The sequence below is a fragment of the Podarcis erhardii genome (assembly GCF_964252035.2).
Source record: "Podarcis erhardii genome assembly, chromosome: 15".
In the NCBI taxonomy this organism is placed as follows: Eukaryota; Metazoa; Chordata; class Lepidosauria; order Squamata; family Lacertidae; genus Podarcis; species Podarcis erhardii.
The window spans coordinates 33269020-33295535 of record NC_138505.1 but is presented as its reverse complement, the minus strand read 5'-3'; the positions used below and the strand labels follow the sequence as shown (position 1 = coordinate 33295535).

Here is a 26516-nt window from a genome sequence, read left to right as displayed (position 1 = left end):
GATACACATACATGTGTGTATGTCCATATATCTCTTTCTCTTCCTTTTGCAAGAAAAAAAAAGAGAGACAAGGGAGGTCTGTCTCCTCCTCCCGCCGCCGCTTGCCTCGGCAAAGGGATTGTTTAGTCGGCTGGAAAAGAGAGCGAGCTGCCGGGCTCTTTCCGATCCTCTTTCGCTCTCCCGCCTCCGCCTGCAGGGTGTTGTACTTGCCGTCCTTGTTGTGCGGATGGATGTTCCTTTGTGCCAAAGAAGCTGGCTTTCCCTTGATCGCCCGCCGAAGCCGATCAAACCCATCTCGCCTATGGATTAAAGACTTGATCCGCCAGCCCCCACCTCCCCACCCCCTCCGTCTCTCCCTCGATCCGCGCCTCGCGCGTGTGAGTGTGTTTTGTGCGCGCGCCTTCGGGGAGGCTGCTTCCCTTGTTCCCTGCGCTCCTCTCCCCTCTCCGCCTTGTGGATTATCTCTCTTCCCTTCCTCCGCCGCCAAGTTGCCAACTGTGCTTTTGATTGCATTTTAAAGACCCGCCTCGCTTGGACAGCAGCGTGGTCGGGGAGGGGGGTAAGTAAAACAATAGTAATATTAATGACGACGCGAATGAACAAGGAAACAGCAAGCCGTTTGGGTTGCAAGGTGGGCCCGGGGAGAGGGGGAGATCCACGTTTAATCCCCCCCCCCGCCACCCTCCTTAAAAAAAAAAATACCAAACAGCCGGATCGGTGCCTTTTTAGATTTCCCCTCCTTTTTCTCTCTATCTCTCTGGTTCCTGGCAAGCGCAGCTGGGATTTGCTCTGGGCCCCAATTGCGAGCAGGACAGGCGCAAAAGGGAAACTGCCGTGTCTGTCTGTCTGCGCGCACACACAATCTCTGCTGGTGAATTGGTCTTTTTATTCTCGCCTGCTTTCGGTGGAATTGACGAGCTGGTTACATTAGCTACTCCCCACCGTTTGCTGTATTTTCCTCGGCCTTTGGCTTCCTTTCTCTCCCCCCCCCACCCGGCCGTCCTTTATTATTAATATTGCACTCTTTCCACCTCCTCCCCCCCCACTCCAAAAATGGTATTTGTTGCGTTAAGGCACCAGGACAAACTGAATAATAGCGAGATATTGCTGAGGAGGATACTGCTTTCCCAGTTGTTGTTTAAGTGAGCGGTAAATATGTGACAGTTCTCAATATAGAATCTTAGCAATTGGGTTAAAAATGTATTCAAAGCAGAGCTTTTAAAGCAGTGGAGACGGTCTGAAATGATGGGAGGCTAGCCTGCTCTGGGAAAGTGAGCATGCCCCCCCCCCAAAAAAAATACCTATTATAGATGTCTGCTTTCATTTTGTACACAGCACAGGAGGAAAGGGGAAATATTAAACTGTGAATGGTTGCCTTCATGGGTGGAGGGGGCAGGGGAAATCCAGACTATATTTTCCAGAGCAGAAGACCAACAAAAATTGGATGAATCTGGAACTAACAAGGGTCTGGTGTAACAACTTGAAACACCACAAAAGGAGGTGATTGGCCCACTCAGTGATGCTTGTCTCTGTTTAAAATAATAATAATACCAACTTTGAGGCAAGCCTGGAAGTCTTCCAGGACAACTTAATTCCCAAGTGAGTGAGTGTTCTTGGAAACAGCTATTACTGCCATTTTAAACCTGCACATTTGCTAGGAAGGATGTCTGTCCTGCTGGGTTCAGTGGGACTTAAATCTGAATAGTTTTGTGAGTGCGATATATGTGACTTCTCTAACCTGGCATGCACATACTTTAAAAACCAAAGCGTCTGGATTTAAGCTGTGTTTAGCCACATTGGAAGTCAATAGGATAAATTTGACTTGAAAAATAATTACCAGGATTTAAATCAGGTTTTGAATGGCGCATTAAGAGTGCTTAGAATTGGAGCAATTGAACTGGATCTTGTGCCAAAGTTATTGGGAGTTTAGCTGAAGGAGCTTTGCTTCTGAGTTAGATGCATATGGGACGAGGTTTCAGCCTTGCAGATGGAATGGAGATTGTGAAAATATCAGTCTCTTTGGGATGTCTGGTTTCCTTAGAATGCTGGAGAAGGGGGCAAATGTGTTGGGGTGTATGGAGAATGTTTAGGATTCTGGCAGAGAAAGTTGTAAAACCGAAATGACTACAGCAAAAGGGAATGAGAAAAGAAACCACAGAAGCCGAGACAAATTTTCTCTCACATCCCATTAGCAGATTCTTAGCATGCTCACACATGCACACAGCCCTGTAATTCACAAAGGTGTGCTTCACCTTCTCAAAGGGAAGATGATAACCTGAGGGCTGATAGTGTGGAGTCCTAAACTAATGAATTAAATTCTTGTTAAGATAAACTGAAGGAACTGACATACATGAGAGGCACTGGATGTGTGAAATGAGGCAGTGGATGTTTTAATATTCCATGCTCCTGAAACGCTTTTTCATTTTTCTGCCTTTTGTCTCTTACCCTTTTCCATGCGGGCGTACACACTTTGCAGTTTCTAAATCTAAGTTGCAGATCTCTTGGGCAATTTCTTTGGCAGATGTGGCATTGTACTGATACGTTTCATGTTTACTCATCCACACAGGTCGGTAACATAAAGCACAAAGGTGAAAGAGGCTTGAATTTGTAAAAGATTAGTATTAACTGAAACATAAAAGTTGAGAGTAAGATCTTTAAGTAAAACAAGATAGTAATTAATTACCACACCATGTGCAGTTTTGTTTTTACTTTCCTTGTCCAAGGTGGGGGTTTCAGCGTAGGGGGAAAAAAATCAGCTCACACCAGGTTAACAAGTTAAAAATGATCTCCAGGGACCTTTCCAGTATAACATGGTATCAGTGGGATCTCAAAAGCATTCCAAAGCTAGGTGAATCACATTAGCATATTAATACATAAATAATGCTGGTTTTATTAGAAATTCTGGATATCTGTAATATTTGTGTGTATTTAATTGTTTTTTGCACTGACTTTATTCTGTCAGCTGCCTTTTATTTTATATGAAAGAAGGTCAAGAAATGTTTTCGCAAATGATAAAATAAAGTAATAAAATATGCATTCCAGGCTTGCAAGGAAAGCCATGGTTTCATCTCCTGCGTTTGCATTTGGAACTATTAGACATTTAAAAGCAGCTCTTTTAAAAGTGCAAATTTTGTAGTGTCAAATGAGCTTTTCCCCATCACTGAGCAAACAGGGCCATAGCTCAGAAGCAGAGCATATGTTCTGCATGCAGGTCCCATCCCCTGCATCTTCAGGTAGGGTTGGGAGATGCTTCTGCCTGAAATCCAATGGATCTGCTGCCAGTCTGTGTTGACAATATTAAGCTAGATGGGCCAATGGTCCTATTCTGTATAAAGCAGCTTTCTATGTTCCTTTGGTTTTTGTGGCTGCAAGAAAAGCAGAAACCTTGGTAGGATTGGGGGGGGGGAGAAAAGGATTTTAAGTAAAAAGTAAAAATTGGCCACCTCGCAGGAATGAAACATTTAAAAGGAATGACCAAGTACTGCAGAAGCTGTATGTGTGTGCCTCCGAAATGTATATTTCATTCCTCTGTGCATAAATGGTGCCAAAATCCTATTTTCCTTTTTTTTGGGGGGGGGTGAAAAACAGTTTCAGTGGGGATGTTTACAGAGAGATAAAGAGAAAAACATTTGTTGTTCCCATTGATTGCTGGAGGGGTCATGAAAGCTGCCTATTATACAAATCCTGAAGCACTGTTTTCTCTACAATGGGAGCAGGAATTATTTACTGTATTATCTACTCTTGGAAGAATGTCTATCTTAGCTGGAAAAGATTGTTAAGGTATTATATGCTAGCCGAACCTGCCGGCTCTCATTCCTAAGAAGTTAAACCTCTGGTCATCCCTGCTCAGAATTTTACTCCAGGGGTTTATGTTTATGCATTAAATCCGATTTTCTCCGCATACAGACTTAGGTGGCAGAAAAGCTTTGTTAGGACCTTGGTACATTAATGTCTTAAAAATGCTATGCTCTCCACACCATATCCGCTTGGCTTTCTAAACACAGTAAGATCAGCCACTGTAGGATCTCAAACCTGTTCTGTTCACCTTTCTTTGGGGAGAGAGGAAACTAGGCATTTTAATGTCACTGGATAAAGTAAGTCTTTTATATGGATTTGTGTTTAGGCCTGACACAGATTTGATGGTAAAGGCAGTTTGTGTGCAGCAAGGAATACCAGAAACTTTTGGAGCTGTTTTTCTTAAAATTCACATGCATAAATGTAAACCTACCTTCCCTAAGTATATGCAATTCTATGGTTTGTATCTGGCCACTCTACATGAGAGAGATAAGTTATTTTGCATGAAGGCTGCTGAATGTGAAATGAGAAAATAAAATTTGGCAGAGAATAGACATATTTGGTTACCTTTGCAAACAAAATAACCTCAGAGGGGTATTATATTGATTTTTATCAGAATATTGTTGAAGGAGTTTTGCTGGAGAAGACATGAGAGCCTGGGGTTCCTAGTTCAAACCTTGCTTCCGCTGTGAAATAAATATTCTTGACTCTTAGCCATCCATGAATATTATGAACCTCTATAAAAGCCTTTGCAGTCTCTCTCTCTCTCTCTCTCTCTCTCTCTCTCTCTCTCTCTCTCTGTGTGTGTGTGTGTGTGTGTGTTAAACACTCCCCAAGCACATTTTTTCCCTGCTGTAAATTGCATTTGCATCTGTTTTTTTTTTAGCTGTCCTCTCATTGTTACCCTTTGAGACAGGTGTGTGAGAGCAGCACCTTACCTCCATCACCATGTTTGCATTGCTAATGAGTTTTTCCTTTGTGGCTGTGATGGTAGTGGTGATTGGTCTTCATTAGCTTGTGGTGTCAAAATATTACACAAAAATAGCCAGTCTTCCTTAACATAGATTTTTCTGTTTGAGCAAGAAATGCAGGTCTTCTTTTTTTAACCAGTACAGTACTTGGGAGCTATGTCTTTTTAAGCCACCCTGTGTTGTCTTCCATCATACCACTCACTGCATGCAAATGTTAACATAGATCACCTTTCTGCATACGCAGAATTAAATGCACACAAGCTTTTTTTCATGAGCTTTCCAAGGAGAGTTATGTATATAATGCTCTTCATGGAGCATCTCCAGACAGAATAAAACAATGTGTGTGTGTGTGTGTGTGTGTGTGTGTATTCAATGCAAATACAAAATGTAACAGACCTAAAATTTGGCGTGTTGTGCGAATCAAGCCTATGGCTGCTTGATGCTGCATTGTGCCAGTGAATAAGCTGGGACCAGACTATGGTTCAAGTCACAATGGTTCTTATCAGGCATTGCACCAAACCATTATTAAGGAAACTTAATCACTTATCCTCACAACAATCCTGTGAGGTACATTAGTCTGAGAGACAATGACTGGCCCAAGATGAGGTTTATAGCCAAACAGTGTTAAAAAAATTTTTTTCAGACCGTAGTCCAACAAGCACTTAAAGCCACAACCCCCATACTGGTTGTACTGGTCCAACACACACTGTTGCTCCATCTTGCTCACTGGTGTCTACTTATGCTGGCAGCGGTCCCTCCAGGAGCTCTTCTGTAGCCCTGCTGTGCAGGATCTGTACACCTAGTGATATCCAGAACTGAACCATTGTATCTGCCATCCCCTTATTTTGCAGCTCAGTTATATGCTTCCTGCCTCACCTCCCAAGAAGTCAAGCGCAGAATCTGCTTGTGGCATCAGTATTCACATGGTGGCTTCCTACATGTCAGCATGTCCAGAAGGCAGCACAGTCTGCTTACATGTCAAGGATGCAGCCTGCAGAAGCACCATTGTATGTGTTGTCCCCTTGGTCACCTGTTTATAAAGATAGTGCAAAGCAGTGAAATTCGATGACTGGCTATAGAAATACAGACTGGCAGTGTACCAAGCACACAAGGCTACGTTCATTGTGCATATCACATTGCTTATTTAAAACTGCCAATAGATCAAGGGACTCCCAAGGTGGACAGATCATTGCTTCTTAAGAGTATTTCACTGTTTGGATGGGTCCCTAAGATCAAGCAAATGGATCTATCCAGAAACCATTTCCTAGCTGGATGAGTCAGAGGATGTAATAAGTGAGAGAGGAATTGTCCTTACCTAATACCGCTGTATACCTTACCTAATACCCCAGAATTTCTGTGTCATATAAGGAGAAGCATTGTCTTGAAATGTCTATGCACACGAATTTATATCAATAGTGTCCATATGCAGTGGGGGGGGGGCTGGGGAGGGGATGCTGGAGGTGGAGGTGTGGAGCCATTAGGGAGAACTCTGTTAATGTGCAATGATGTGTGTTTTGTCAGAGGTTTGGTAATCATTTTATTTTGTGTATGCACACACATACACACAAATCTCCCAAGATGGCAGAATGACAAAAATCTTAATTCTGTGTGACAGGCTTAATGCTGAAGATACAAAACATTAAAGGCTTATGCTTCTGTCTCAGCTTTCGTTTAGTTATTTCAGTTTATCTACTGCAGCTACAGTCAAATGGAAAGAAAATCCCTGTATTACCCGGCAGTAAAACTCGGCCAGTTGTGTCCTTACAGGGGCAAAACTTGCTTTTTTGCATTTATATTTATTGTATTTATAGTCTTTCCCCCCTTGTTAACTATATATTTAAGCCCCCAAGTACTGTTTGTGTAACTTGTTGGGTTTAATGAATCATCTAATCTAAACGCTGCTGCCTTACACCTAATCTGCAGAGTCACCCAGTAAAGGGTGCATCAAATTTTGCATGGAAAACAATATGATATTTGATACTGTCTGCCTATTTTTGTAGATATTCAACAATGTTTGCATTAATAAGACTTAAGTCTTCCACCCCTTATTTCCTCAGCCCACTGATGGCACTTCTGTGTTGCCCTCTAGCAGGGCCTCTTAACCTCTTCAATGGAAGCTGAAAATCCAGGCTATTAAAGTACAGCATTTGCTGTTAAAAGTGGATTTAAATATATTCAGACCAGCAGATGAATAGGAGCTGTAAAAAATTTTCAGGCAGATGAGAAAATACTTCCATCTGAATGCTAATTTAATACTCACAAATTCCTCTCATTCCAGGAGCATCGATAAAGCTTGTTGTCAAAAGAGGAGTAAATGGGTGTTTGTGTTTCTTCATCCACCACCCTAGAAATAATTTTATTTAAAAATACCATCACCTTTCATTCCTTTTTAGGGGCACACAAGTAACACAGTGACCTCTGGTGGTGGTTTTGGTAATGATGACCTCCATAGCTGCGCTCCTTTTGATATACAATACTTGCTGTTGACTTACTTAAATTTCCTCATCAAATCACATTTTTAAAAATATTTATTTTTGCAATAATTTGTATGCCATCTTGTGGTTACTTAAGTACATGACAGTATATATGGTTTGCTGATTATCAGAAGGCAGGCATGTGATGTGTTTTTTCTTTTCATGAATTGCCTAGGTGACACAGAGTTCCTGATGCAATATTGAATCATGGGCTTCTTGTGTCTTCAGGCTGGAACTGGTCAGGGTCATGGCTGTATTGATTACCTCCACAGAATCATAGAATTGTAGAGGTGGACGGGACCCCAAGGATCATCTAGTCCAACCCCCTGCAATTCAGGAATTCTGCCCACATCTGTCTGCTCAAACCACCAAGTTTCTGATTAACAGCTAGACATAAAGAGTTCCTGTTTAAGAGCAGCAGGCAGGTTTTTGTAGACTATAAACATTAATCCTATGGTGTCCAATTTGATGGCCTTTAAGACCCAGTTTTACCAGCTCATCTTTTGAATAGCCATGCTGTGCTCCTAGTTAGGCTCAATACGTGAGAAATAAGAGCAGTGATAGAAGACCCAAAACTTCAGGCCATATTTATATCAGAAAAAATCACGAAGGCATAGACTTTTCAAGTCCAAGACTGAGCAGTGGTGCCATAATGAACAGAGGAGTGCAGATCCAAGACATTTTTTTCAGAGCAGGAGTGATGACACCATCTGCCAGACGGTCCAAGTGATTGTGGGAATTTCTTTGCTGTGACAAATGAATAAAGTGATACTGAAACTTTCAGGTTTGTGAGCATAGAGGTCAGAGAATGAGGAAAATAAGAGGAGGTTGGATGTTTCATTTCTTTGGCAGGATTCCTTCTTTGGGTTAGCAGTTTAAATGACAACACACCTGTGGAAGATTGTTTCCATTCTGAATTAAAAAGCTAAGGGTTGCAGTTCAGCTTCCAAGAACCTTTTGTTTAAAGCTAAGGCAGTTTTGCAAGCTTAAGCCTATATAGTCAGAAGTTGGAGCTTACTTGCAGGATACTATAGATAGGATTGCAGTCCCTGGGTATTATATGTTCTGCTGCTCTTTGATCTATGTATCTCTGCATATGTGTGGCGATAATGTATAATGGATCCACGCAGCTGCCTGCATATTTTGAAGTCTCGTTGCAGCTACTGGGGCTGTCATGATGCAATATTCACCACTACAGCACAGTTCCAGACAGCACATTTTAAAAACAAACTGGCTTTCAGGGCAAGAACATTTATGTTCAGACCACTTTCCACAGCACTTTAGAATGTCTGTCTGTCTTCACCCTTAGTGAAGAGCAGAAAGAACCTGATAAAAACAGATCTGTCCGTAGGCAGAGTAATTGGAGCTGCGGTCAGACTATTTCATTACCCAGATCTTTCTTTGTGTGGTGTACATTGTGTTGTTCAAGCAGTTTTATATTATTTCCCCTTCAAATTCTGTAAGTTTTTTTCTTCGAATTTAAGCCGGACTCCTTTTGCTTTCTGCCTTAAAACAGCAAAACAGTATTTCTATAGAAATGGATATTCTCCTGCAGCCTGCTGTAAACTCATTTAATTCAATTTACTTGCATTTAAGATGCTGAACTGAGAGGATCCAGCTGGTTTAAATCCAAGTTTTGTGGTTTAACAGGGTTGGTCATCAAGAAAAGGGACAGCAAACCTATGGCTCTTAGGACTGTAGCCAGTGCTTGCCCTACTCAGAGTAGAACTATTGAAATTAACAGACACAACTGACTTGGGTCCATTAATTCCATTGGGTCCACTCTGAGCAGATCTAACATTTGATGCAACCCAATGTATTGTAGTTCAGGGACCACAGCTCAGTTGTAACCTTAAGCTTTTCATACAAAAGTTCCTGGGTTCAATCCCTGGTCTCATCTCAGGTTGAGGATCTGAGGAGGACCTCCCTTGATCTGAGACCTTGGAGAACCAGTGCCAGTTACAGGGGTTAGGCTGAGTGACCAAACTATGGGAACTTTGCCATTGGAAAGGACCCGAAATATCATTTGGCCCAACCCCCTTCCAATGCAAGATGTCTGCTACGGCATCCAGCCTCAGCTTAAAAACTTGTCTTCATTCTGAGTGTTGTTGGGGGGGGGGGTGTTCTTCTTCTTCTTTGTCGTTTCCATTAAGAGGAAACAGTTTGGTGTCCTCACAGGAAACGCAATACAGGAGTAGGTCCTGTGTGCATTACAGAGAGTGCAGCTGGCTCTCCTTCCACAACCTTCTGTATACTAATAGCAAACTCATTTTCCATTCTCACATAAACACCATACATTTAAAGCACAATTTTAACACTTTAACAGTTCTGGTTTCCCCACAAAGAATCCCTAATTCCCAGCACCCTCAGCAAACTACAGTTCTCCGGATTCTTTCTTGGGTGGGGGAGCTGTCACCGTTAAATTGCTTTAAGAGTACTTCATAGTGTGGATGTGACCCAGGTGAGGCTCCTTATGTTGGGCTGGTGTTGAGAACCCAAAGTAGACCAGCGAGGATTGAGCAGGCTCATTGTGATCAGAAGACGGAATGGAATATCCCAGGAAAAGAAAGTGGCTGGCTGGAATCCTGAACGGGAACATTCCATGCTGGGACATCTTTTTGCCAGTCTGATTTGTTTCTTTGAATTGCATTCAGCTGGAAGGCTGGGATAAGCAATAAATAACAGAATGCCAGTCTAACATTGTTTTTGTGTGTGTGTGTGTGTGTGTGCGCGCGCGCGCGCATGCGTGTGTGTGTGTTTTTAAAAAAATCTGTCTGCAGGGAAAAATTAATTTCCTTCTGGTGCTGTTGGAGGCATGTTTTGAACACTTGACAAAACAAACGGCAAGCGAAAGCGGAAACATGTTGTGTGTTTAACCTGCTATTCTCCCTTGAGTTGTTGGCAAGAGAGTGAAAGATTGTTTCTTTTGTGCCACTAAGAGACCTCCAAGTGGCTCCTTAGTCCAGAGTGTGTTGGTCCTAAAGCAGTTGTGTGTGTGTGTGTGTGTGTGTGTGTGTGTGTGTGTCTTCAGATGATTAGAAATCCTCCATAAATACCTCTCCAACACATGCCTCCCTTAGAACCATATGATTGGCTCCCGAAAAGCCTTCCACGAAGGCTGCACTGTAATCCTTTTATGTTACTTCTTCAGTGGAGATTACGCAGCAAGAAATAATTAGGAGATTAATTTTCACCTGTCACTGCCAATAATAGATAACCTTGATACAGTGACAGGGCTAGGATTGTGGGGGAATGGAAAATCATTTAACCCTGCTGTGCTGGTAGCAGAAGGCCAAAAAAAAAAAAAAAAAAAGGTTAGTGAGAGAAGACCATTTTCGCTTGACTCTGTCAAATGTTGTAGATACACTTTTGTAACATGATGGAACCAAGGAGTTCATAGTATGGCAGTCAGCAAATGGTGTGTTACTCATCCCTACATGTATCCGGTAGATTTAAGTGTCCAGAAAATACAAGACAGGTGTTGCTGAGTTTTACATTTCCATCCCCCTGTCTGGCCAGGGGTTTTTTTGGTCCATCCAACCAAAACAAGTCCTGTTGGTTTCAGTGGGGTTCATGCCCCAAACTCTGGTCCTAGGGTTGTATCCAATATAGTGCAAAGTAAGAGTAACTTTATCCTGTTCTACTGGTGAAATATTTTGCACCAACAGAACATGGCTGCACCGGGGAATGCATAAGCAGGTTTCTGGAGCTTTGTTGCACAATAGGTTGTGCAATCAGTTGCACAACAAGTTTCACCTAGCACAGCTGTTCTATTGGATTCCTCTGCTGCACATCATTAAAACTCACCTGCCTTCTAGCACCACAGAATGTTGCATCCAGCCCCTAAGACAGAGATGGGAGATGGAGAAGGGTGTTGGTGGGGAAGATTTGGATATTGATTACCTTCTGCACCCTTTCTTACCGTGTCTGAGTATTTCTCTTTACACACTTTGCCCTCTGTCAGTGAATTAAATTACTATTAAATTTTAATCAGTTGCTGTCATCTCCCTGGGTCTGTTCAGTTCAGTGGAAGAGTTTAAGGATGTTTCCGGATAGTGACTGTGGTGCTTTTGTGGTTGGCAGCTATTGGCACAGCTGAACACCCAGCTGTCTTGTGTACTGATATTAGCAGGATCAGCATGGATGAGCAAGTGGGAAATAGTGGTGGTTTATAATGACTCAAAATCTAAATCCAGTGGTGGCTGGTGACCATTGGGTCTTTTTGAGTAGAAGGCAGGGAGGTCAACAGTAGCTGGAGCCAGAGACAATGATATGCACAACCACAGACCATGAATGATAGACAGAGCCAACTAGTTCCAATTTTGTCTCCTTCTTTGTTGAGCAAAGAGGAGTTAAAGATGAAGGAGCTGATAGGGTTGGTTGTAAGTTGAGTTCATTTTGAGAGCCAGTGGTAGTGTAATGGCTAGAGTATTGGACTATGGTCTGGGAGACAAGGGTTTGAATTCCTGCTCACCCATGAAGCTTGCTGGGTGACCTAAATGAGGAAGCATGTGTGCCACTTTGAGCTCTTTGGAGAAAAGGTGGGATATAAATGCAATAAATAAAATTGTAAGTAGGAAAGCAGGCCGGTGGGGACAGGTTGAGATTGGTGGGGCAGTGCTGCGTGTGTCCTAACCTTCCGCTGTCTAAATCTCCATGATAATAGGCATTGTTTCTCAGCTCCTGGATTATGTGTGCGTGTTATCATCACACTGTAGAGCTTTTCATACACTCCAGTGTACAGAAGCATCTTAATGTAATCCACAAGCAGGGAGGAATAAGTGTGAGTCATCCCAGGGTATAGCCTGAAGATATATGATGCAGCAAACTGAAGCTAAGCAGGTCTGGACCTGGCCTTGAGTAGGACACTACCAGGGAACCTTTGTGAGTTCCATCATGCGAGTGGTGCATTAGCAATTTAAAAAAATAATATTATGACAGCGGAAAATGAATATGGCAGCTGCTGTTAGAAACCACTGTTGTAAGCCAGAGCATGCTGACAACCCCACCACCACCACCACTTATTTACATCACAGCCCTGAGGATGTCATCTCTACTGCGGCAAAGAATCATCTTCCCCTTTAGAAGATATTTTATCATTTCTGTAGCAGTTTCCCTCATGGACTTCATTTGGTCTCAGTACAAAAGTAGTTATGCAGGACATGCCCAAGTTGAATATAGGAAGGTGCCTTAAACTGAGTCAAACCACTGATCCATCTAGTTTAATATTGTCTACACTGACTGGCAGCAGCTCTCTAGGGTTTCAGGCAGGGCACACTTCCAGCATGCCAGGTATTGAACCTAGGACTTTCTGCTTTGCAAAGCAGACACTCTGTCACTGAGTTAAAGGCCTTCCCCTTAGTTGTATATTGCAGGGCAAGGTTTGCCAGCTCTGGCTTCCTCATCCAAGTCCATCCATTTACCTGTTGTACCAGTAGGACTTTCTGATCTCTCACTGCAGACGTGGGGAACCTCAGACCATTCCAGACCTCTGGCGCTGGGAAAACTCGCCAGGCCACACCCCCTCAGGCCACACCCTCTTTTCCCCGGCCACACACCTCACTGGCCCTGCTTTGCACAAACCTCCACAGTTTTTGCCTGGCAGGACTGTGTCCTTGAACTCTGACCAGATTAGAAACTAGCCTACTTCTTTGCAAAGGTAAAATTTCCATTAATTACCCCACTGACTTTTGGTCCAACCCACCGCTGGCATGAAACAGGTTACCCATCCCTTGCTTACTGTTATCACCCTTTTTCTGTGGCCCTCCCTACACTGCTAATGTACCACATCTGGCAAAATCTGATCAGGTGTGCATTGGTAGCAAGAGATGTATTATTCTGCATCCAGTCTTTGCTTCCTTTTCCATGAGTCCATTGTCCTCTTCTGATTCCAGGCTTGTACACAGCTAGGGGGTGGGGTGGGGTGGGGGAAGGATGTCTAATGAAGACAGCTTTATTAGGCCCTGTGTAGCCTTAAAGCCCCCCCCCCCCAACCGCCGAATGCAGCAACCCTCTAAAAGTCACAGAACAGCTAGTCCTGGGGATTTTCTGAGAAGCCGAACCTTGTCTTTCTTCTTGTCCCTTTCAAAATTAATTGCCTCCTCAGTTCAGGTAGGCTTAAAATACATCCAGGAATCTGAGGCTGTTGAGCAAAAGGAAGGTAATTTGGCGATGGGGGGGGGGAACCTTCTCTTTCTCCTCCTTGCCTCTTTTGTGCTGAAGTTTAAATCTACAATCTGTTGAGAATGTAATGGGAAACCAGCCTACAGAAAATGCCATTATTCATATCATTCGTAGCTCATTTATTTTATCTGCAATAGCAGTGATAAGGCAAGCTGCTTGGCAATGCTGATAAGCAGGGGAAATATCTTAGAGCTATTTGTAAAAGTTAAAGCAGATCTTGGTACAGAGAGATAGTGGGATGGGGGGGGGACGGGACGGGACGGGACTGACAAGCTTTTTGGCAATCCACTGTGCTGGAAGCTAATAAAGATTTTAATGGGGAGGCCTCATTAGGATTAGGCAGAAGATCTGTTATCTCAGATTTACACAACATAAATGGTGAAGCAACACAGAGTTCCATCCCCCACCCCAACCTCCTTTCTGTGCTCGCTAAATAGTGCAGTAGAATGGAAAATCTTTTAAAATTCAATTGGGCTTGCTTGCTGCCAGGAGCCATTGGCAGCTGTTTGCTGGGCGAAGGCAGGGGAAGAACCTAGGAAGGCATTTGCAAGGAGAGGCTTAGGGGATGTGTGACGAAAAGGAGGATCCCAAAGTTAACTCTTACAAGCTGACATAAACAGCTTGATACATAAATGAACATTACATAGGCTCAAATGGAAATTAAAAATGAAACAATGTGGAGTAGTTTGTTTCAGAGCAACAGCAGTGTATGCTGATGAAATGTCAGCAGTATAGACAATTATAACTCAGGAAATATCGAGAGAACCCAGATACCTTTTGCCCTTAGTCTTCTTCCTTGGTGATCTCTGTCCTATGTTCATAACCACCATTCAGCATAAAAACAAAATTGAATCTGCAAAATCATAATTTTATATAAGCAAATCAAAACCAAAGCACCACTTGTAAGGATAGAACATGATGATGATGATGATGATGATGATTTTTAAAAGAAGTGAAAAATAAAAAACACTAATTTAAAAAATATTTTTAAAGTATACCGTATTTTTCGCTCTATAGTACGCACTTTTTCCCCTCCAAAAATTAAGGGGAAATGTGTGTGCATCCTGTGGAGCGAATTCAGGCTCCTTGGCTTCAGCGATAGCAACGCAAAGCCTCCGAAGTGCAGAGGGAGCGCTCCCTCTGCGCTCCGGAGGCCTCGCGTTGCTTTCACTGAAGCCTGGAGAGCAAGAGGGGTCGGTGTGCACCGACCCCTCTCGCTCTCCAGGCTTCAGGGATAGCCGCCTGAAGCCTTCGGAGCGCAGCGAGAGTTCCCGTTGCGCTCTGGAGGCTTCGGGTTCCTTTTGCTGAAGCCAGGAGAGCAAGACTCTCCTGGCTTCAGCAGAGAGGGAGAGTTGCACAGCGCCCCTTCAGCGAAGCGGGAGGAGAAATGGAAGGGGCTCCGTTTCTCCTGTCACTTCGCTGAAGGGGCGCTGACCAGAGAGGGGGATATTTTTTTCTTCTTGTTCTCCCCCTCTAAAACAAGGTGCGTCCTAAGGTCGGGTGCGTCCTATAGAGCGAAAAACGGTAATTTAAATAGAATAGACCAGCTGGGGCTTTAGCAATATTTATCTAATCACAGATATGTGACTACTGTATTGTTCAATCAAGTGGGCCGGCTATGGCAGTGGCTTTAATTTGCCTTAAACTGTTTTTAATGCAGCATTTTATATTATTGTAACCTGCCCGTGGAAGGGCGGGTAACAAACCTACCGTATTTTTCCCTCTATAACACACAGATTTTTTCTCCTAAAAAGGAAGGGAAAATGTCTGTGCGTGTTATAGAGCGAATGTGTGGTCCCTGGAGCCGAAAAATCAGGCAAAAATCAAATCGTGGCGCTGCACGCTGCACGGAGAAGCGAAACCTGAAAAGAGGAAGCGGCTGCTTTCCTGCATTCTGCCTCAGGGTCTTACTGCCCACCCTCCTCTGTTTCGTTGCTGTGTTTGCTGAAACGGAACAAAGAGCAGGGAAAGCCCCTCCCCTCCAGGCAAGCAGAGGGGAATTCCTCTCTGTGCTGCTGGGGGAGAGGGAGAGAGAGGGGGGAAGGGAGAGAGAGGGGGGGAAGGGAGAGAGAGGGGGGGAGGGGAGGGGAGGGAGGGAGGGAGGGAGGGAGGGAGGGAGGGAGAGAAAGAGAGAGAGATGGCTGGCTGGCTGGCTTGGGTGGGGGGAAACTTTTGCCTTTCTTTCCTCCCTCCTGTTAAATCCCTCTCCTGCATTCTTAGCCAGCTGCTTCTCTGCACACCCCTCTCATGTCCCTTCTTTGTTTTTCCTTCGCTCCCCACTTAAAATGTGGTTACAAAGCATAGATCGACATGGATCCTCAGGATCTTTGCATTGGGTCACCCCAAATTCACCATCAGATCACATAGCATGTCCATGGCTACAACCTGCCCCCCCAAAATCACGCACCCACTGTTGCCTGGGGCTGCAATGGTGCAAAAATGTGGTTACAAAGCATGGATCCACAGGGATTCTCAGGATCTTTGCATTGGGTCACCCCAAATTCACCATCAGATCACATAGCATGTCCATGGCTACAGCCTGCACCAAAAAAATCACGCACCCACTGTTGCCTGGGGCTGCAATGGTGCAAAAACGTGGTTACCAAGCATGGATCCACAGGGATTCTCAGGATCTTTGCATTGGGTCACCCCAAATTCACCATCAGATCGCATAGCATGTCCATAGCTACAGCCTGCACCAAAAAAATCACGCACCCACTGTTGCCTGGGGCTGCAATGGTGCAAAAACGTGGTTACCAAGCATGGATCCACAGGGATTCTCAGGATCTTTGCATTGGGTCACCCCAAATTCACCATCAGATCACATAGCATGTCCATGGCTACAGCCTGCACCAAAAAAATCACGCACCCACTGTTGCCTGGGGCTGCAATGGTGCAAAAACATGGTTACAAAGCATGGATCCACAGGAATTCTCAGGATTTTTGCATTGGGTCACCCCAAATTCACCATCAGATCACATGTCTGTGACCACAGCATGAAGCCCAAAAATGATACATCCACTGTTTCATTCAGAATGTTTTTTCCCTTGTTTTCCTCCTCTAAAAACGATGTGCGTGTTATGGTCAGGTGCGTGTTATAGAGCGAAAAATACGGTAATAATAACATGCTTTGCTTGTTAAAAGCCACAGGTACAATCCCCAGCCATTTTAGGTAGGACTGGGAAATACACTGGTTTGAATTTGTGGAAAGCAGTTCATATAATAATACTGAGCTAAATGGACTCTGTATAAGGCATCTTCAAATGTGCTAACCTTATCTCACTATCTTTTATCACTAGCTAAATAATCATTTTGCACCCTCTAAGGTACAATGTACCCACTTCTGCAATAGGGAAATATATGCTTAGACATCTCATTTCACTTAAACACACCATTATTATTTTTTGTTTTTCTTATCCCTCATCTTCTTTGATCTGACTCTGCAGCACCCAATAGCACCTCTTTTCAACCCTTTACCCTTTCTAAAGCCATTGTAATATTGACTTATCAACCTGACAGTTTCTTGGGATTCATTCAGAGTGCGCTGAGATAATGGAAAAATATTCACATCCATTGAGTTGCATTGTAATTTCTTTCTTTGTCATCTGTGATTCCTATTTTACTTAACTGGTGTACTGAATATTGTGTTGGGCCACTTTTATCATTGACATTGGCTTCTAGTATGCCGTGTTAGAGCAGAGTCAAGTTAAGGCAAAGCTGTCAAACTTTTCATTAAAAGTCTTTATGCATAAAGAGGAACTTCTCTCCACGCCTGTACTTTTAAAGCAAATACTTGCAGATTCACCTTGAAACGATGACTCTTTTAAGGCCGTTTAAGCAGAGCCGATTCATTTGTTTTTATCTAGTTGTCAGACCATCACGAAACACATTTTAGCAGTAGGAAGATAATGTCAACAGAAGTTAATTCAGACCCAGATAAACTACAACATAAACTTACAACAGCAAATTTCTATGGCAGATTGCAACATGCCCCCCCCTTTTTTTTAAAAAAAAAAACCAAACTCTTTCCCTTGCTTTAATTAATATTAAAATGAAATATTAAATGAATGGAAAGGCAACTAGACAAACCACGCCTCTTGGTTCTTCCTGGTGACCGGGATGACTGCTGAAGGCCTGAGCAGGGGGCAATAGAAAATGTCCACTCTCTAGGCCAGTGTTCATCATCCCTGACCATTGGCTAAGTTGGCTGGGGATGGTGGGAGTTGTAGTTCAACAATATCTGGGGGCCCAAGATTGAAGAACATTGCTGTAGGTAATAGATACTGCTGTTGCTGTTGTGGAGCCTCTCAAAGTCCCCCCACCCCCATTCTAGCTACCCATACAATGAGCAGTGGAGAATTTCTAACAGCCTCATGCAGGGATTGCCAAAAGCCACTTCTCTGTGCAAAAAGTCAACTATCATTATGTTTGGACAGTACAGAGCTAGATGAACCAATGATCTGTGTTCCTAAAGGAAACCTCACTGTGCCAGCAAATGGGACCAGGGCCCTACCACCAACTCAAGTTGTAGCCATGGTGGTGCCCTCCAGATGCTGTTGGACTACAATTCCCATGTCCATGATCATTGGCTGTGCTGGCTGGGGCTGATGGGTGTCAGAGTCCAACAACAGCTGGGGGCACCACATTGGCCAGCCCTTTTCCTACTCAAGAGAATCCACAGACCATTGGTTAGTCCAGTTGAGTTCCTTTGTGGTATCTTCACAGAAGTCATTGCACTGACTTAATACATCTTGGAAGCCTTTTCAAACCCTGTGTTTGACCTTTTGTAGTACTGAAGGCACAGCAACTATGCTGAATCCAGCTGGTGTATGTCTGGTCAGTGCTTAAATAAGAGAACGCCTGGAAATCCTGTGTATACTTATTTGACCTCTGTGGAAGAAAGGCAGGATAGAAATGTAATAAATGTTAATGATAGGGACCACTCGCTAGCTAGCCAAATTTGCTGCCCATTTTGTTAGTTAGACCCCTCCCTCTTTCAAGAAATGAAGGGGCAGAGGCGGACTCAGATCCATGAAATGACCCCCTTTTGCCTAGGTGAAAAAGAGATTTCTGTTAAAAGTGTTTGATTGTGAACAGAACTTTTTGTTTTGTCTGTAGAACTCAGCGGACCTGGAGCTGCCTCGTATCAGGAGTGGCTTGGTAGCAAGCAAGGTATGAGATCAAGTCTCTCCAAATGGGCATCTGGGGCTGGGTGTGTGTGTGTGTGTGTGTGTGTGTGTGTGTGTGTGTGTGTGTGTTTTGCTTTGGGATGCCTGAACTGAGTTGCAGTCTCTTCTTCTGCTTTTGTCTTTCGTTTACTTTCTCTAGTGCAAAGTTGGGCAGCCAAGGCCCACCAAGTGTCTTTCAACTGCAACTTCCATCAGCCCCAGCCAGCATGGAGAATTGTTAGGAATGATGGGAGTTGTAGTCCAACAAACCTAGCAGGCCACAGGTTCCCCCAGCCCTGCTCTGGCGCTTCCTTTATTTCTGTTAATAGGCATGTCTCTTTTGTATGTCCCCATCCCTGCAATTCTGCAGCTCCTCCTCCCCTCCCTTCCCCCAGCTATGCTGCCAAGCTTCCAAATTCCATTGTTTTGGATCCAAAAAGTGCACACGTGTTATAAAATTTCATTTTCCAACTTAATTGTACAATTGGAAGAAGAAAACAAATTAATATTGAATTGTGCTTTATAGACTTCCATGGCTAGGCTTTGTTTGTGCATGTGGTTGGGGATCACTTTGTTGTTATTACTGACGGGCTTATTCAGGCCTATCCAAACTATACTATTTTCCTGTTGAAATATTACATGCTGAAGTATGTTATACAACGCTTGAGGATCAGAGAGTCTGTCATACTTTCACTGTATGGTTTATCATAGAATCATAGAATCATAGAGTTGGAAGAGACCACTAGGGCCATGGAGTCCAACCCCCTGCCAAGCAGGAAACACCATCAGAGCACTCCTGACATATGGTTGTCAAGCCTCTGCTTAAAGACCTCCAAAGAAGGAGACTCCACCACACTCCTTGGCAGCAAATTCCACTGTCGAACAGCTCTTACTGTCAGGAAGTTCTTCCTAATGTTTAGGTGGAATCTTCTTTCTTGTAGTTTGGATCCATTGCTCCGTGTCCGCTTCTCTGGAGCAGCAGAAAACAACCTTTCTCCCTCCTCTATGTGACATCCTTTTATATATTTGAACATGGCTATCATATCACCCCCTTAACCTCCTCTTCTCCAGGCTAAACATGCCCAGCTCTCTTAGCCGTTCCTCATAAGGCATCGTTTCCAGGCCTTTGACCATTTTGGTTGCCCTCCTCTGGACACGTTCCAGTTTGTCAGTGTCCTCCTTGAACTGTGGTGCCCAGAACTGGACACAGTACTCCAGGTGAGGTCTGACCAGAGCAGAATACAGTGGCACTATTACTTCCCTTGATCTAGATGCTATACTCCTATTGATGCAGCCCAGAATTGCATTGGCTTTTTTAGCTGCCGCGTCACACTGTTGGCTCATGTCAAGTTTATGGTCAACCAAGACTCCTAGATCCTTTTCACATGTACTGCTCTCAAGCCAGGTGTCACCCATCTTGTATTTGTGCCTTTCATTTTTTTTCCCCAAGTGCAGTACTTTACATTTCTCCCTGTTAAGATTCATCTTGTTTGTTTTGGCCCAGTTCTCTAATCTGTCAAGGTCGTTTTGAAGTGTGATCCTGTCCTCTGGGGTGTTAGCCACCCCACCCAGTTTGGTGTCATCTGCAAATTTGATCAGGATGCCCTTGAGTCCATCATCCAAGTCGTTGATAAAGATGTTGAATAAGACCGGGCCCAAGACAGAACCCTGTGGCACCCCACTAGTCACTCTTCTCCAGGATGAAGAGGAACCATTGAACCCTTTGGGTTCGGTCAGTCAGCCAGTTACAAATCCACTGAGTGGTAGCATAGTCAAGACCGCAGGAACATAGGAAGATAGCTGGCCATTCAGCTTCATATTGCCTACACGGGCTGGCAGTATCTCTTCAGGGTTTCAGGCTAGAAGTTTCTCCCAGCCCTACATGGAGGTGCTGGGGACTAAAGCTGGGGATTTCTGCATGCAGTATAAATGCTGTACCACAGAGCTGCTTTCCCTGTCCTTCCCAAAGTCCAGATACCCCATTCCATTCCTGTCGCTACTCAATTTCCCATATCTCCCCGCAACACTCAATCAACATTCTGTGATCACTGAGCATGCTCATTCTGATGTTTAGGGGTCCCCCCAAAAAAGATCTTTTATACTTCTGTAACCCTTGAAGACCCATCAAGCCTGCTGTGCATGGGTAGAGCTGTTTTAGTTTCATATCCAGAAGCTGCTCGCTGGGTGGGGCAGAGCTGCTATACCCACGTAGCAGGGGGGTTGGTGTGGTGCAAACACACTAATTGAGCCAGTGGGACACCCCTGCCAGTATGTTTGCACCACAGCAACCTCTCTGCTGCCTTACTCGCCTCCTGGTAAGCAACAGTGACCCGCCTGCTGGGAAGCCTAGTGTAATGGCTCCTTCCCCACCTGGAGAGCCTCTGCTGTTCATAACCAACAGCACGCACCTCCAAACATTGGAAATCAAAGGAATAATGCAAACTAGCCCTGATCTTTTTATTATTTATTTATTTATTAAATTTGTATGCCGCTCATAGATCTCAGGTCGGTTCACAACGTAACCATGGAAGACTTGCTTCACACTTTGTGAAACATGAGTTTAAGGAACTCTCCTCATCCCCATTTTAATTTAATCAAGACGCTGTCATAATAATTTGTGCGTTCCCATTTGCCGACGGAGACTGCCAAAATGAATGCTTAACAATGATTAGGTATTTACTGTAGTCAAGAAAGGAGAGGGGATGTGAAAAGATGAGTGTAAAAGGAGCAAAAGAGGAAGCTAGTTTAGATGGAAGAAAAAAACAACACGCACACAAAAACACAATCTCGGCTGGAGAATTCACTTGCCTGTGTCTTTGATTCAAAGCTGGAGGTACATCTGTTATTGGAGAAGAAGGACCTCCCGATTGCCCAGCCGTTGCAAGAAAATTAAACCCAGCAAAAACAATAAAACAAAAGGATCTTTTGTTCTGCTTTTTTGACAATAATGTAGGAGGGTCACCGTTTCAGCTGACAGCAGCCCTCTCTCTTGTGTTAAAGTCACATGTTCCGGGTCAGCAGCAGGGCAAAACCTTGACACTGTTACTGATGACTGGAACTACGTTAAGATAATTATTTCCCTTTATCTCTTCGCTGTAAGCTCATGATAAATGGAATTCTGGGCTGGAAGGAGCATACCCCCCCCCCCAGCTGCTTATTAATGCAGGCTTACCCATTCAGACTAGGGCAAGTCTCTCGCCGGCATCTGTGTTGGCTTCGAACCTCATTCTGGGCAAAAAGGCATTGGGGCCTAAGGCAGAACCACAACACTAAACTCTGCCCAGGTGGTGGAATTGTTGTACCCGGTGCTGAATCATTCCCAGGTGACTTGTGGCAAACACCTGATTCGCGGTTCTGCCTAACAAACCTTCTACATCTCGTTCATGGCAACCGACTGGATTTCCTTCAGGGAGGAAGAGCATGGGTACATTTAAAAAGCATGCACGCCATATGTGCATTGCATGTGGTCATCCTGCATAAATCCATTTTGCTGGGTTTACACATGGCATTAAGTTGTTCTAGGTTATGGCTTCCCAGTGCACATATGCTGCTTGCACATGCAGCAAAACAGGCACATTGCACACACCTTCCTATGTAATCCATCATGTTGCAAGTGGCTCTGAACTAGTAGTTGCCAGCATGGTGCCTGTGAGTGCCATGGTGCCCTTAGCGTCTAACGCTGATGCCTGCAAAACCCAAAGCACGCACTCCCTCAACTACCCAGAGGTGTGCCCATGGGCCTATAAAGGTTGATACCCCCTGGCCTGAGCAATTCCTTTGCAGGTTAGTTGCTGCACTTAGCCTTGCCTTTACACTGTGTATACCCTCCCTTGACCCCTGTCTGTGCTTTCTTGCCCATAACAGGACCCCATAGAACGCGGGATACAGGCAGGTCAGAATATGGTCCTCTAGTGTCTCATCTTAGTCTAGTGCAGGGGTCAGCGGCCCACGGGGGTTGTTTAACTGGCCCACAAGCTGCCCCAAAACCGAGCCATCCACTCGGCGAGTCCCCCCACGCTGCGCTAAACTAGCTTCCGTGGCGCCGGAAATTGTGTCTGAGCGGATGCTGGAAATCGCGGGCACGCAATCCAGCCCACGGAGTGATCTCCGCTGGAGTGAACCAGCCCAGGTGAGGTAAACCTTGCTGACTCCTGGTCTAGTGACTAGGAAGGTAAAGTGAAAAAGAATAATCAGGTAAAGGTATGGGCAACCTTTTCTCAGCCAAGGGCCAAATTCCCTTGAGAGTAATCTGTGAGGAGGTCACATGGCAAGGAGGGGTGGGCAGGGCCAGAGTAAAAAGTGAGGTAGGGGCACCCTGTTTTCTCTCTCCCTGACTCTTTTTTTGACACCCCTTCTCACCCCTTCCCTTTTTCCTTCCCACCCATTGGGCTGGCATGGGAGGGACAGATTGCTGTCACCCGAGAGACCAAACCAATTTCTTGCAGAGGGCTTTTTGATTGACAGGTGTATGGAATTAGGCAAAGGTTGACAGGTGGCCAACCTGCAATCTAGAGATGGTTTACTGGGAAAGATAAACCGAGGATCATTGAGGTCTGCCAGCACGTCTTCCAGCCCCTGCTCATCAAACTTTACAACTTTTGGGCGTGTGTTTGTGTGTGTGTGTGTGTGCGTGCATGCATGCTGTACAACACCCCCCCCCAAATGTAATGTGTAAAAAGGCCCTGAGGCCTGCTCCCTCTGAGAATTCTATGTACAGTCAAGAAGGGTGGGGTTCATAGTTTTAGGACACTTTGTTCTTAGAATGAGCCGCTAGTACAGTTTTCATCTTCCTGCTTCTCAAAGCATCGTATGTGGATGTTATCCTATATGTGAATCTTGCCTGTGGTAAGATTCTGAGATGAATTCTCGGAAACTACAGATGTGAGGGTGGATAAATTCGTGGGTTGAACTTCATTCTGTCGGTGAGTAAGCAGACGCACATGTGATTCTCATATCCAAAGATAAAAGGTTTCCTATAGAGCAGGGGTGGGAAACCTCAGCACTGGGGAGGACCAAGGGCAATCCTTGGTCATGCACCTCTCCAGTCCTGCTTTGTACCCCAGGTGTTTTTGCCTGGCTGGAACATGTCATTGAACTCTGATACTGCCTCTGGCTTGCCTGCATGGATGATGGAGAGGGGTGTATCTGAATGTATGTGAATGTAACCTACTGTGCGAAGGCAAAATTTAGATTTGTTGCTCCAACCACCACTGGCGTGTGACCCTGGGAAGGTTGCCCAGAAGAGGATGTGAAAAAGATCCCTGGCGCCTGCCAAGGAGAGTTCTGGGCTTTTCATGACACATTAATTGTGGCCCATTAACCCACAAATTTGGAATAGATTTCCTATAAAACAAAACATTGTACATTGATGGAGATGATTTGAGTGTTTTAATTTTTTAGTTGCATTCTTGCTTTGTTATCTTAAGGCCTTTTTTCAGTATGTGCCTTTACTTTCAATGGCCATAGGCTAATAATAATAATAATAATAATAATAATAATAATAATAATAATAATATATTTATTTATACCCTGCCCATCTGGCTGGGTTTCACCAGCCAATCTGGGCGGCTCCCAATCAAATATTAAATACGCAATACAGCATTAAACATTATAAACTTCCCTAAACAGGGCTGCCTTCAGATGTCTTTTAAAAGTAGGATAGTTGCTTATTTCCTTGACATCTGATAGGAGTCCTCCACACCAGCCCGCCCCTTGTCCCCAAGAACAGTTCTTCTGTCTTGTCAGGAATAAACCTCAATCCATTAGCCGCCATCCATCCTCCAACCACATCCAGGCATTCACATAAGACCTTCACTGCCCTCACTGGTTCTGATTTAAAAGAGAGGTAGAACTGGGTATCGTTATGATGATTATTATACCTTAGGGGTGGGTGTATACTCAACGGTCCCAAGAATTCTCAGTTTTACCATTCTAACTCTTGAGGCAGCCAGACTGGTACACTTTCAAGTATTGTGGGTTACAACTTCTCTGACTCGTCGCCTGTTCTGTGACAGTCTTGTAACAGCCTTTCTTTGCATAAATAGGATGCAGCCATTTGCCTTCAGCAGTAAACAGGTTTTGCAGACCTTTCCTGCACCGTACTGTGGCCTTTTCTTCATGTTTTTAGCTTCAAGCTCCAGCGAAATGTGACTGCCACAACTTCCTTTTATAACAGCTTGGTCATCTCCCAGAAATTATGCCATAATGAGCTTTGGTTTATATGTTTTACCTGTCTCCTCATTAAAGTGCTATCTTTTCAGAAGAGGCGCTTTGTGTGTTGAAATATTGCATGCTTAAAATGAAGGCAGGTTTATAAGAATTTAATGTACTTGGGAGCCAAGGTTTTGCAGCTTTATGGCGTGGATGTTGTAACAAAGGACTTTATGGGTAGGGTGTGCTATATTTTACCCAAGCAGTTGCTCAAGGAGGGGAAAAGAAAAAGAAAAAGAAACCTTAAGCAAAAGCCTTCTGGTCACGCAGGACAAACTCTCTGCACTAAACAGCCACACCCATTTGGTCTTAAACAGCTATATGTCTTCCCTCATGTTTGAACCCCCTGCTATGCCAGCTTGCTTGTTTGAACATGAGGCTGAGGATGTAGTGAATAATTGAACCACAACCATTACTGGTTTGCTATTACAGATAGGTAGCCGTGTTGGTCTGCCATAGTCAAAACAAAACAAATTCCAGGTGCTACTGGAAGGAATTTGTTTTGTTTTGGTTTGCTATTGTGAGAGACAGCTGACGTGCTGTATATCAGCATTCAGTAGGAACAGGGAAGGTGCCTTATATCAGGTTGACTGTTCCTCAAGCTCAGTGTTGTCTGCTCTGACCAAGTTCCACTCTCCAGGGTCTTGCCTATCATCTGCTTTCCTGATCTTTTTCTCAAATGGCGATGTCAGGGACAGTAGTGGCCAGCATGGTGGGGTGGGTGGTGCTCCCCTGACCTCAGTCTGTAGTGTTGCTGCTGCTTACCAGGAGGTGGATAGAGAGGGGAGGGAGAAAGTAGGCATGGTGCAAACTCAACAGTGGGAGTGCTGGATTAGCTCAGTTGGTGCATTTGCAATGAGCCCACCTCGTCCATTCCTCTCTACCTCGCATTAAACAACAGTGATGTGACCGACTGGAGGTCATGTTAGCTCTGCTGCCTCACCACACTTGCTGGTTGAAGACTGAACCTTGGATTCATTCATTGAATGAATAAGGATTCATTCAAGGCCATGTGCTCTACCAGACTACTGCTGAGTTATAGTTCCTCCTTTTAATGTTGCGTGTCAACCATATAACACTAATGGAAGACCACTGTCCCACTCGCCATGCAGGGTTTGTGATTGTTCTTTGTGTGTAAGAGACTCTGACATGTTGGCCTCCTGTCTGCAGTGGTAGATTCCAGACGCAGCTTTGCCATCTCAGTGAGAACTAGGTCTAATTGGAAAAGAGAGTGGAAGGGAAACCTCCAGGGTTGATGTTGTCAAATTTTCGACAGAGGCTACAAATGGTAGTGGCAACTGCACAGTTCCTCTCTTAAGAGATATCAAAGGCTTTGCGCACACTGTTATCTGACAGCTGTTTTAACACTGTTGACAAACCACCTGCCTTGTTTTAATTAACTCCTATAGGGAGAGTGCACATGACCTGCAGAAATCAGACGCACTTAGGTAGTGGGAAAGATGTTGCACCACTGGAGGAATGGGAGACACCCCTGGTGATTGGTGTTCTGTAACAACTGGCATTCATACTTGTAAGAGGGACAGTCTACAAATGGTACCATTACTAAGTTCAATGTGCTGGTTTTGCTGTATATACAGTTTTGAGTCAGGGTACCCTTGAAAGATCATTTTACCCCTCTCAATCAGTCACTGTGCTCTGCAAGTGGTGGCCTCTTGCAGGCAGTGTTAGAAACTCGGATATATAAGCTAGGTGCC

General features: G+C 44.3%; 1 protein-coding gene across 10 annotated transcripts in view; it reads left to right on the top strand.

Annotated features, from left to right (window-relative positions):
- The window catches only part of FBRSL1 (fibrosin like 1), a 791131-nt gene that overhangs the window by 614020 nt on the left and 150595 nt on the right, over positions 1-26516 (top strand). For 9 of the 10 annotated variants that reach the window (XM_081842687.1, XM_081842691.1, XM_081842685.1 and 6 more), the window contains one exon: positions 18542-18595. The exons of the other annotated variant lie outside the window; for it this stretch is intronic. In XM_081842687.1, coding sequence (XP_081698813.1) covers positions 18542-18595 — 54 coding nt within the window. The remainder of the gene's footprint in view (positions 1-18541; positions 18596-26516) is intronic. 10 annotated transcript variants of the gene reach the window in all.